The sequence below is a fragment of the Haliaeetus albicilla genome, chromosome 16, assembly GCF_947461875.1.
Source record: "Haliaeetus albicilla chromosome 16, bHalAlb1.1, whole genome shotgun sequence".
NCBI classification, from domain to species: Eukaryota; Metazoa; Chordata; class Aves; order Accipitriformes; family Accipitridae; genus Haliaeetus; species Haliaeetus albicilla.
Window position 1 is genome coordinate 15565051 of NC_091498.1, and position 12168 is coordinate 15577218.

The 12168-nt window shown below is 39.2% G+C and overlaps 2 protein-coding genes across 2 annotated transcripts in view; one reads left to right on the forward strand and one right to left on the reverse strand.

The window, feature by feature from the left end:
- Positions 1 to 2768, reverse strand: part of TRPM5 (transient receptor potential cation channel subfamily M member 5) — a 39275-nt gene extending 36507 nt beyond the window's left edge. Inside the window, exons 1-2 of the mRNA XM_009927991.2 lie at positions 2361 to 2768; positions 1228 to 1408 (exon numbers count right to left, since the gene is read on the reverse strand). Coding sequence (XP_009926293.2) covers positions 1228 to 1408; positions 2361 to 2477 — 298 coding nt within the window. The 5' untranslated portion in view covers positions 2478 to 2768. The remainder of the gene's footprint in view (positions 1 to 1227; positions 1409 to 2360) is intronic.
- Positions 1 to 12168, forward strand: part of KCNQ1 (potassium voltage-gated channel subfamily Q member 1) — a 422193-nt gene that overhangs the window by 23683 nt on the left and 386342 nt on the right. The window lies entirely within an intron of this gene.

Consider the following 12168-nt stretch of genomic DNA (forward strand, 5'->3'; position numbering starts at 1 on the left):
TGAGCAGAAACATCACTATACCAAGCAGGTCTGATTGTTGCATGAGGAAGAGCAAAGGGATGGTGTGGAGGAAGTTGTTGGCTTGAACCGAGGACTAAACAGTCCCATGCAATCACCTGGTAGCAGAAGAGCTTGGGCATGACCTGCCTAATCTGGTGTTCTCTTTCTCTTGTTCTTGTGTGTGTTGGAGAGTGAATTCTTCAGGAAAGTAAGATTTACTAACAAAGAATTTGGTAACAAAGAATTTGGAGAACCCTAGGTAAACAGCTAATCAACCTTTTTCAAATATGTAACATAAAGGAACTGGAGATCATGATGCTATCCAGTCTTAAGTATAGAAGGCAGCTGGAGACAAGAGAATGTCTGTGTGGTACAGAAGTACCAAAAAGATCTTGGGTACTGGGCTGCTTCATTAAAAAAGCAAAACTGTTGCAATCTTGTCTAGACCAGTGAAGCTAAACGAAGAGCTTGCTGTGAAATGCTTACAGATATTTTCACTTCATTTTGCAGGTATTTTCATAAAGTTACAGGGAAAAAAAGTCATCTTAAATGAAAGCCACTTCCATGCATATTCCCAGACATTGATTGATTTGGTTTTGTTTTTAAATGCTTTTCACTACTCTTGTCATTTGTGTGAACAGCCAGGGAGAAAGTGGGCTGACTTATTTTGTGTTATATGTTATCAGTCTTTTTGTTTAAACTTGAGTCTAATCATAGGCTGTTTTACTAACAAAGTCTGTTCAGCTCTTAGATTAGAAGAAAACAATATTAAAAACATAAAAATTGTAACATGATTTTGACTGGTAGCTAAAAAGTGAGAATGGAGAAACCAAGAATTCTTATTCTTGACCTAAATTCACTCTTGTTGAAGTCAAATTGCTATGCTCTCTTAAGAATTATTTTGCTACGGCACCAAAGAAGGAAATGTATTTGGTCCTATCCCGTGCTATCTTTCTAGTGTCATCTCTGATGGAACAATGTCAGGTGATTTTACACTTCAGGAATGGTTGCCTAGAGTAATTTGGTTTGAAATAACTTATTTTTGCTATTTCAAATACACGAACTTCCATTTTCAAAGCCATTTAAATACAGGTTGCATTCAGCAAAGCCTTGAACTTCCAAAAATAATCACGTGCGCAGGCCCATTGACATTAAAAGATCACTGGATACTAGGTGTGAGAATCCAGTAGGAATATAAATTCCTTCTTTAAAGCCTAAAGCACTAACCTGTGCTTTGAGCTGCCTTTATAAGTCCTTTTTTTAAGGTGTCCCGTAGCCAAGGCTTCATCTGGAAATTTTCTTCTTCCCCCACTAAAGAGACAACCAAATTGGGAGCCGGTAGCTTCCATTTGTTGAGCATAACTTCAAATATAATTCCAGGATGAGCGGTACTTGGGACCTTAATAAACTTCAACAAATAAAACAAAAACACTGAATGACAATGGGACAGTAGGATACAGTAGAGAAATTGTTCATGGTGAATGCAGAGGGAAATTTATCATCAACTTGGTTATTTATGAAAAACTTATTTGAGCAAGACCTGACAGAACTAAATACTAGGATGAATTTAGCAGGCTTCTGTATAATTGTCATCTCACTAGTTGTGTCAGTTCCATGGGTTAATTCTGTGTTGCAGACTGACATATTGCTCTCTCCTTTAATGCTGCTATTCTTCTTGAACTGCCTTCAGTTTCATGACAGTCTAGCAAAGCCAAAAAAATTTCTTAGGCGTTTCTTGTTTCTGCACTAGCTGAAATATTTGCCTGATTTCATGTCTGTTTTTTAAGGACATGTTACATGAATCCATTGCTTCTTCCTGTGCTGTATAAATTTTGGCTTTGTGCTTAAGACTTTATGATGAAACAAAATCTTAAGGCAGATTTCTGGTCCTAGGAATTCCTTCTGCTCTAGCACTAATGTATGCAAGGGACTAGTGAGGAGGTGGGTCTGTCCACGTACATCCTACTCTGCATAGTAGCAGAACAGAGAGAGAGAACTTTAAGGAGAGTCTTGAAATGGCTCAAAAGTATGTTTAAAATGTTGAAATCCATCGTGATTAATTTGGCAAAAAGATGTTAAAACATGGAAATGATGCAAACTGAATGAAGCTGGGCACATGATTTTTTAAATTTTTTTTTTTAAAGGAAAAAGTGATTAACTGTACTTGTAGTGTGTCAGTGCAAGTCAAGTAATTGATTTCTATATATTAGTAGGCCTTATTTTAAATCACATTTATGTTCAGGAAGGTATGGTCCCTACTTTGAGTACAACGTGGTGCTTCACACTGTGCCACATTGACCCTCACTATTACAGTCTCTACGTTTAAAGCTAAGAAGTAACAGCTGAACTCAGTGCTGTACCTTTCCACGTTTCTTCCCAGAAGCTGTGAAATCTATTTCTCCTATGCAGTATGGTAGTTCTCTTTTGAAAGCTTCCTCTTTGTTAGTGCTGCAGAGCTTGATTTCCATTTCCTCCATTGAATTTGTAAGGTGATCACCAGTAGACCAAAGTGTTCACTGAGATGACAGAAAACTGGAAAATGAGAAGCTGTTTAAACTGGAGAGGCTGCAAAAAATCCATTAGTTTACATCTAGCTGAGTTTTTAGTCAAATATTTAACCCTTTTACTATATGCTTATAAGGTTCAGCTAAAATTGCAGGTGTTTGTACCAAATGTTAGATGTTATATACAGGAGGAGGCAGATTCCACACCAAAACTATGTAACTTAAGTTATAAAAAGGCAGGAAGGAGTAAGGTTCTCTCAACTCTCATTTAGCAGACAGAAAGCTGAGTTGCAAGGTGCAAGATCCTGCCATCTGGCCAAAGTCACATGGGGTGTCTCAGAGCCCAAAGGTGACCCTAATTCTGCAAGAGAGAAGGAGGAGCCTCAGCCACAAACTATTGCAAGCAAGAATAGAGCTGTGTCAGTGAGTGTCTGAGTCATGGTTTCTTGATGTCGTTGTGCATCATGCTACTGTGACTTATCCAACATGAACACTAAATAAGTGATGACATTGTGTTCGTCTGAAGATACTTTGGGAGAGGTTTATTCTCTGTTTGCTGTAGGAATAGGTTATTTATTCATAAGCCAAAGTATTTAAGGCCAGGCTGTACTCAACAAGAACATACAGTTCAAAAAGGCAGGTGGTTTTCTCTACACGTGGCTACAGGAATGATGGTGAGTAATCTGTCCTGGAGTAAAGGTCATACAACAAGAGTTGTTCTTCTGCACTACAAGGTCTACTTGCTTTTCCTACATTCCAGTTTGACTGAACCGATATAACTATGATTTGAAAAATACAGATTTCAACTTGTATGCTTTATTTTGTTTCTTTTCAGAACAAAAGCAATGAAATCACTCTCTCCCCTCTGCCTTCATCTGCATATTCAAGTACACAGTCAGTCCTTTAAAAAATCCTTGTGATAGTAAGCCAGCAATGGTAATTAACCCTGCATTAACCTTTATTTCCTAGTCCAAGAGATTTGCTGCGGACTTAAAAGTGGGTCAAAGTAGCAAGACTCTTGTGTGTCTATTAGGATGCTCCAGTAGAGGGAGCAAGCCCTCCAGCTGTTCCCTTGGGCTGGGACGTTTCTTGGGAGCCTGTATCATGGCTGCTTCACCACTACTGCCTCTGTATTTTCTTCTGTTTTCTGTGGAAACGTTGTTTGGAGTTGCCTTTTCTCTCATCTGCGTCTGAAAAGTGGTTATGGACTCTCTCATGATTTGTTTCCCCTACAGCTATTCTACACCTCTGTATCTACCCCCTAAACTTCTATCAGAGATCACTGCTTTAAAGATGCAGTTCTCATTCTTCTCCCTGCCTGCATGCTAGTCACTTCTGGAGAGAATTGTTTATTCTGAACACTAGGATATCAGACCAGTTTCGTTAAAAGTCTTACATAAAAGAACTTCTTTTGGATTATCAATAATGGTAGTCACAGCAAAGCCCACCTTTTTGTTTGAGTCCACTTTTCCACTGAAGATGTAGCTTTATCTCCTAAGAGCATAGAAGACAGTATTCTGGGAAAAAATAGTTAATACAGAGTCATAACAACACATTTTGACTATTCTAAAGCACAGAAATGCCTTCCTGGAACTTGCTGACAGAACAAAGGATTTGATTAAAAAAAGGTATTCAGGACTGAATTTCCAGGGTACATTTAGTCACCATTCATCACTGTCCTAGATAGTACGCATTTATTTATATCTACACACAAGCAATGAACTTGGAATAGATAGCAATTTAGAGAGTAATCTAATGGTTAATTTGGCCTCCATAGATAGGCCCCAAGTGGTTAATTTTGTCTATTTCTAGATCCTAGCTTGCAAAATTTGATCATGTGGTTATCCGTGACTTCTCTTTTGGAATAAAGACATTGAGCTGCTGAGATTTATAAGGAATATTCTTGCATTTGGATAATTATTTTTTTCCAGAAATAGCACGTTACTTGATTTTCAGTTTAGGAATTCTGGTTTTCAATGGTAGTGAACAATAGTGAAGGAGACAAAAATAGATAAGATGCAGAAACAGAAGGTTTGTTCACAAGCTTTTATAAGACTGGAAAGTGAGGAAGGCAGCTGGTAACTGGCACTGCACAGGGCACAACTTTTTTCCTTTTTTTTTTTTTTTTTTTTTTTTTTTTAAATCAGTCTCTGAACCATGACATTAGATACCAGAGCTTGTTTTGGGGAAGTATTACTCCATCTTTCCATCCTGTTCTTACACCACTTCTTCAGCATTCCTGCAGGCTGCTGTCTGTAATGGGATACAGAGCTAAATGGAATTTGTTATGATCTTCTACAGCTGTTCTTGTGTTCAATATTCCAAGCCAGGAAGACTTCCAGTGTCAAGAGCAGAAAAGTGGTAGTGACAGAATGGCAAAACAAGTCCAAAAATTATGCAGGATTCTGAATAGTATCAATGCAAGAATATAATGTAGCCCTATATGGAGCTGAGAATCTACACTAGATGAGATCCTGGACTGTTATGGAGTGGTATTTCCTAAGTTTCTGCATGCAGCTTTCAGGAGCTTTTACAGGCAAAGCCAATGAGCAGTGCCAAGTAGATTGCTGCTTTTTGGTTTTGTTTGCTGGGTTTTTTGTTTTGTGTGGTTTGGTTTTGGGTTTAGTGAGATTTGACACTTTGACAGTTTTTCTTGATTTATCTTCTACCTGTTGTTTGACTTCCAAGGAATAAATACTGTGACTTTCAGTATGATTGCAGTAATGTACAGGTGCAAATGTTCCATGTCAGTGCAATGTTCCACCCAATGGTGCTAATGGAGCAAGGAAATGTTGCTTTGATATTTAAAGGTGTGGGGAAGAAGATTTTAAAGGCTGCCCTATAGATACTGTACAAGAGGGAAAAAATAAAACCAGGAGTTCCTTTATATTATGAATGTTGCAAAATCACCAGAAAAAACCCTGCTGCATAAGATTTGCAGATGTGGTTCTTAAGCAGAAAGGCTGACCACATTAAATATTTCCTTACCTTCCTCTATAGCTGTCTCAGCTACTGCAGTGTAACCCCTTGCTGTTATGGGCAGAAGCACAGAACACTGAATGGATCTCTTCAAGTACTGCACGTTGCCTTACCACTGCTTTGCACTGCAGTGGAGCTTCACTACATACTGATCAGTCAGCATACAGACTGCATTATGTCTCTAATATTTGAATATATATTCAAAAGAGGATATAGTCAGCTCTGTCATTTCCTCCTGGATTGTTAAGGCTTCTGTTCTTAAAAAGCATGTGGACATTTCACCCAGTGTCCTCTAACAGGCAAAGTAAGCATGTATTAACACACTATGTAATATAATTACAGTTTTTTGGAGTGCCTTTCTCCTGGGTTTAATTCAGCCTTGTTCTGCTTGGTTCCAGCTTTCATGTAAGTCTCTAGTGGTTTCAGGGGCTATTGCTTTGAGACTTCAGGCTGTACTAGATTGCAAGTGTGTCAGGTCACAGTAATTGGGTCAAATCTTTGTGGTCGAAGTCATGACATTCCACTGCCGTCAGCTTAACTATGGTCAGCTTGCATCACTATAACATCACAGAGTATTGTTTAATTGCAAGGGTCTGGAATAGGTCCATGCCTTGCGAAAGAATAGGCTGATAGGCAGAAAGAGGAGTATGGTCTAAGCACTTTTTGGATGAGAGGAAAGGTAGGGAGGAAAGCAAAGAAGACATAAAGGCTATAAACACAGCTGGATAAAAAACTGGTGGCGGATGACCAGTACTTCTTAATTTTCTCCCTTTCCATATACTATTTTCTGTTAAACTTTTTAGAAAATTCCCACTTTTATCCTAATACTTAAAGTTTTTCCCCCTCCATTATCTCTGAGAATGCCATTGTATTAAATTTGATGAAAAGATTGCTTAAAGGCAAGCAATCAGAAATACTTAAGGGGTGGGGGGGCAAGCCACAGAAATCTTGCCTGCCCCAATGTGTGCGTTCATATTTTATATTTTGTGTACATATGTATATATCAAGCAATCTTAGTTCTGGTTCAGACTTCAGTACAGATTTTTCTATCTAGGCTGCTGCTACATGTTTGAGTTTGTAGGCCAAATTCTGTCCTAGATGTTCCCATTGACTATAAATACAAACATCTATGGAAAGAATGTACCTTTAATGATTACCAGATTTGAAATATAACCTAGAAAACTATTTCTAACTAGCAAAGCAAGTTAAGACAATTATGAGGAAAAGAAAATTGCCAGTTCCACCTACATCTGGAAATGTGAGTCAATGTCATTTACATTAGGGATGGCCTGATTAAATCATTCCAGGTGTCAGCCAGTCTAATGAATCATTATTTCTTTAACCTCATAAATGGAAGCTGTTAGAATTTTACCATTGTACAGCCAGTGCTTGTGCTGCTGGAGTTTTCAGGTCCTAATGCTGTTTAGTCCTTCATTTTGGGTGGTCCTAACTTCTCATTTGGGCATTCTAGATTGCTAGGATGTAGCAAATTGGCAGGGAGGTGTAACTTCAGGGGGACAGTTGTGATGGCTGTAGGGAAGCTCTACAAGGGGGATGCCTGCAGAGATTCTTTCCTGAAGGATTTATCCAGAAAAAGTGATGAGATCAGAGCCACAGAGAAACATTTTGACACCTACGTACATCCCTTTCTGTACTGTTCTCCCTCCTGTCTCTGCTTCTTCACCCCTCCTCTGCCATGCCTTCTCTCCTCAGCCTCCTTTTCCCCTACAACTTCTCTTGCTGTTTCCCCCAGCTTTCCATAGGTTCTTTCTAGCTATTGTCACTGCTGCTTAGCCCGCTGTGGATGTGCAGCTCTTCTTCCTTGTGTGGTAACAAATGACAGATGGTTCACCTCCAGATGGGTGACAAGAATATGGGTCTGTTTCATCCTTCCTTTACACTTTAACCAGGGTTAGGCTGTATGCATGGAAGGAAGAGAGGTCAAATTTGAGCCTTTCAAACATATCTTGTGAAAATGGGCCCAGTCAAGGGATGGCTTGACCTCAATTGTTGTCTTCAGGGGTAATGGTTTGACTAAGAGAGTAGGCGTATGGTAGTCATTACCTCTCAGGACTTAGCAGCAGTAAGAATTCTCCTTCATACTAGCACGCTGATCAGCAGGCTGGGACACACCCTGGCTTTTAATCACTATCAAATTCTTCCACCCACTGAAGGAGTACATTTGAATATGTGGGTGAAATGATTAAATATAGTAATACAGTAGGCCCAGTATTGTTGATGTTAAATCGGTCACAAAGCTCCCCCTTAGCTTCAGCGGCAGATGGAGCAAATCCATTGGTTTATAAACTTCAAAGGAAGCTTTCATGTGGAGCAAAAGAAAACTACAGCAATTACTATGCCCTTACTAGTGCAGGGTGAGCTAGCAATCCTAACGAAAAGTGAGCCTTAACTATTGGTCAGAAAAAGAGAAGGCTCACAGTAATGGTGAAGTGAATAGTAAGGGGGAAACTGTAGTGGAGACAATGAACTTCGCTTGAGCAGGAACAATTGGCTTCCAACACACGTAATGGGATACCACTGGCTGAATTGCAGTTCTGTTGGAAAGGATCTAAGGGTTACAAACAGGGCAAACGTAAGTGAGCAATGCTATGCTGTTCTTGCAAGAGAGAAATGCCATATAGGACAGTATAAACCGGATAGCCTGTGTGAAGTCACTCAGCTGTTCATCAGAAGAGCTTTAGCTGCAATATTCTGTTTGGGTTTGGGTGCCAGGTTTCAAGGGAATTACAGACCAGCTGGAGAAGGTTTGAGCAGGAGAAACAAGAAGGACAGAGATCTTGCACTAAAAGAGAAGGAAAGCTTGAGCAAATTAGAATTGTGTAAGCAAAAGCAGATAAGACTGCAGGAAGGGAAAAGGAAGAATGTAATAGCCTACCAGTGCAAAAGGAGTATAGGAAAGATGTGTTCTTTATATTTGTGGCTAGAACAGCAACAGGCTCAAAGAAAGAATGGTAACAAGGCTGCCTGGGGATACAATAGTAACCACACTTGGAGGAATACTTTCTTGGAAAGAATGAAACCCTTCTGCCACTGGTTAAGGAGCAAGTAAAGCAGCCAGGCTACAGTCCTTAATTGTGATGGAGTCTGTATATCGTGACCCAAAGAACTTGACCTTAACCTGCATGTTATTGCAACCCTAAGAACTGGAGATGCATCTGCAGCTCAGATCCTCAAGATACACATATGCTTATGTAACTTTACTAATGGAAATGTTCCTACTGACTTTAGTGCAAGTACTCACTCAAGGAAAATTGCATCAGTGAGTTTACTGGGCCAGTGCCAGCAATAATGTAATGGAATTACTTGCTTTCAGTAGTAGCCACATTTTCATTCCTGTTTTGAATTAAAACATAATAAATATGAAGAACAAAGCAGATGCAGGGGATCAGAATAAAGAAAACCAGAGAAGTGAAGGGCAGAGTAAAGACTGTAAAATTCATATTCAGTTTCAGCATGTGTTCCAAAGATTAATTGGATGGACTCTAACTGGTGTGTATGTTTAAGTGTGAAGAAACAAACCCAGTATTTTAATCAAGGGTAAATGCAACAGAGAAGGGGAGGTCTGAAAAGGCATTAACTAGAATCTAGGAAGGGAAAAATATCTAAACCTGCTATGGGAATATAAATATATGATGTGAGAAAAAAACAAGTATTTGTTAGGGAAAAGAAATGCATATGTATCTGTGTGAGAGACTCATGTATATACATCTATGTGCAATTATACATGTTATCTTGCTTATATTTATGTTGCAGCTTTGGAAAATGTTTGTCAGGAATTAGCACATTCAAATTCTGGTAATGATGCATGAAATGTTTCTGCATCACAGCCTAATGACAAAGCAGAATCATCTGCCATGATTGCCAAGGAATTGCTAAATAAAGCATAAAGACCTAGGGGTGGTGAAATACACCAGGAGAAATTATGACCAGCTGTCCTGCATAGGGCTTTGTCATGCTGTAGCAAATAAATCTTTGAGAATTGCACAAATAGAAAAAGGGGACAAAAGAAATTTGACCATCACGACAAGTGCAGCTTGAACTGTAGTACACTACACTTCTCTCGTGTTCGGACAGGAGGGCTAAGAAAAGTTATTAACTGCCAGAGATAAGAGCTGGAGGGATGCAACAAGTACACAGCAAATAACCAATGGGAAGGTTTCTCCGTACTTTGACTAGGACAGAGAGAGAGAGGCTAGTTGAGGTTGACAGCAACCTTGGGAATGCATTTGCTAACCAGAGATTTTATGAGTTTGCAGACACAGACCCAGATAGGGGCAAACATTAATAGAAACAAGGAACTTGAAGCAAAATCACGCGAAGAAGTGAAGCATAGGAGTGGCCTAGTAAAATAGAAGTTTGGGTTACTTTTCCAGGTATGTGAATTGGCCCCACTCAAAGCTTTCAAAAATATCAGTGTTGTCAGTTTCCTTTCTAGAACAGCAGATGTTATAGAATGTTTTTTTCAAGTAATTCTTCCTTACTGTATCTGTGCATAGTCAATAATCAGAAAAAAATGTCAGAGGAGGAAAAAATTGTTTTAAAAACCCCATCAACAACAGCAAGCTATAAAAAGATGCGTGGGAAGACAGCCTTGTTACTGAACCACTGTAGGCTTTGTTTTAACGTTTCCAGGGTATGCCTCTGGAGCCAGGACACAAGGATGCAGAGCAAATCAGGTATTCACAGGAGTCTTCCCACTAGTTTCTAGGACAGTGGATTACACTTTGGTTTGGATAGGGTTAGCACCAAGCCTTTAACAAATGAATGTGCAAAATGCTAATGCAAATATAGGTACTTTGTCTTTTTTGTTTCTGTCTTCATCTGCTTAACACAGTAAAGAGCAGCAGAGGCTATTTGAATAATGTACTTCTACTGAGTTTGCAGAAATTTGCATACGGATGTCAGCCAGTGAATTTCATAGAAGTGAATTTATTCTGGGGAGAAAACTGCAGGGGGTGGAGAGGTGATAAAAGGGAAATGTAGACACCAGGGAAGTAAACAATGGAAGGAGCAGGTGGAACAGATGAGAGAAAACACACAGCAACACTGCTCGATTAAAATAAAGAAATTGGCTGTGCTTACATAGCATATTGTACATGGTGTGTGGGGGGAGGCTGACACTAGCTTCAAATACTCCTGGACCTTCACTGCTCTGTTCTCACAGCATGGCATGCCACTTTGAAGCTGTGCCAACACAACTCTTTGTGTGGCCTCACAGTGAATCAGATTGAGTGCACTTAAAAAGAACTCATTTTTGCCAGGTCATTTTTCAGCAAAATCAGTTCACTGATGTGGTATACAGCATGACACGCAAACTCCTGAAAATAATGTATTGCAAAACCACAGCTATAGTTCATGCTGAAAGAAAATACAAGAATGTGGGAATAGTTCCAATGCAGAACAAGTGCTTCAGGAAGGGCAATGTTCAGATAAGGCAGACAAAACCTTACCTGAAAATTTTAGTTGAAGCTGGATTGTACATGGACGCTGGCAAATGAGTACTATTGAAAGCAAAGGGCATGATGAATACTACTGAAAGCAGAAGTATTAGAAAATAAAAAGGACCACCATGTGGGAACTGGAAAGGCTTGAAATAATCTAGTGTGGCTTTGCCCAGGTCAACTAGTATTTTTCATTTGTTAAGATCTTAATATATCATACTTGTAGAATCTGCAAAAATTCACAAATGTTTTTCTTGATGCCAACAGCTGACTTCACAAAGTTAGCCCTTAGCATTAAGCTAAGTACAAATATTTACAAACTCCACTTTACAAGCTATGCTAAAATAATCTTTACCTCTTTTCAAGTTTGTCATGTGTACAGGTTTTTTTTGGTTTTGGGGTTTTTTTTGTTCAATTTCATGCCTGTAGCCATGCATTCTTTTATAGACAAGAGCAATTTTTACAGGGAAAAAACCCCTTCACTGTGTTTCGTTGTGGGACTGCTTTCATCACCTCCTATTTATAAGAGCTTGTTCCGTGCTTTAGGCAAATTTTGTGAGCTCGAAGGGGAAGTATATTCAAAACCAAGAATCTCTTTTGCATAAACCATATACAAGGTGTACTTTGAGAATTCCAAACCTTAGAACAATAATTTAGTCTGTTTTGTTTCTTAAGTACAACAAAACTGCAGACACAATTTTGCACTTAGTGCATTGTGCAGAAATGGTAACGGCAAAATTGTTCATCAACTGTTCTAAGTTTTTTTCCCTTGATAAGACATGAATCTTTTCTCTGTCTTTTCCATTAACTACAGAACTGAAGTTGCATTTGGATGTGATTGTGAATTTCAGCAAGTCTTGGGCTTAAGCACCCGAGTTCACTGGGCCGTGTTGCACACTTAGAAATCAGACCCACTAAATGCACTATGATGTATTTTTTAAATCTTTTTTTTCAGAAATTTGTATCTCTTGCATATTGCAAGCCCTGACAACCTGTCCTGGTTTCAGCTGGGATGTAGTTAACTGTCTTCCTAGTAGCTGGTACAGTGCTATGTTTTGAGTTCAGTATGTGAAAAATGTTGATAACACTGATGTTTTCAGTTGTTGCTCAGTAGTGTTTAGACTAGAGTCAAGGATTTTTCAGCTTCTCATGCCCAGCCAGGGCACCTGACCCAAACTGGCCAACAGTGTATTCCATACCATGTGACGTCCCATCTAGTTTAG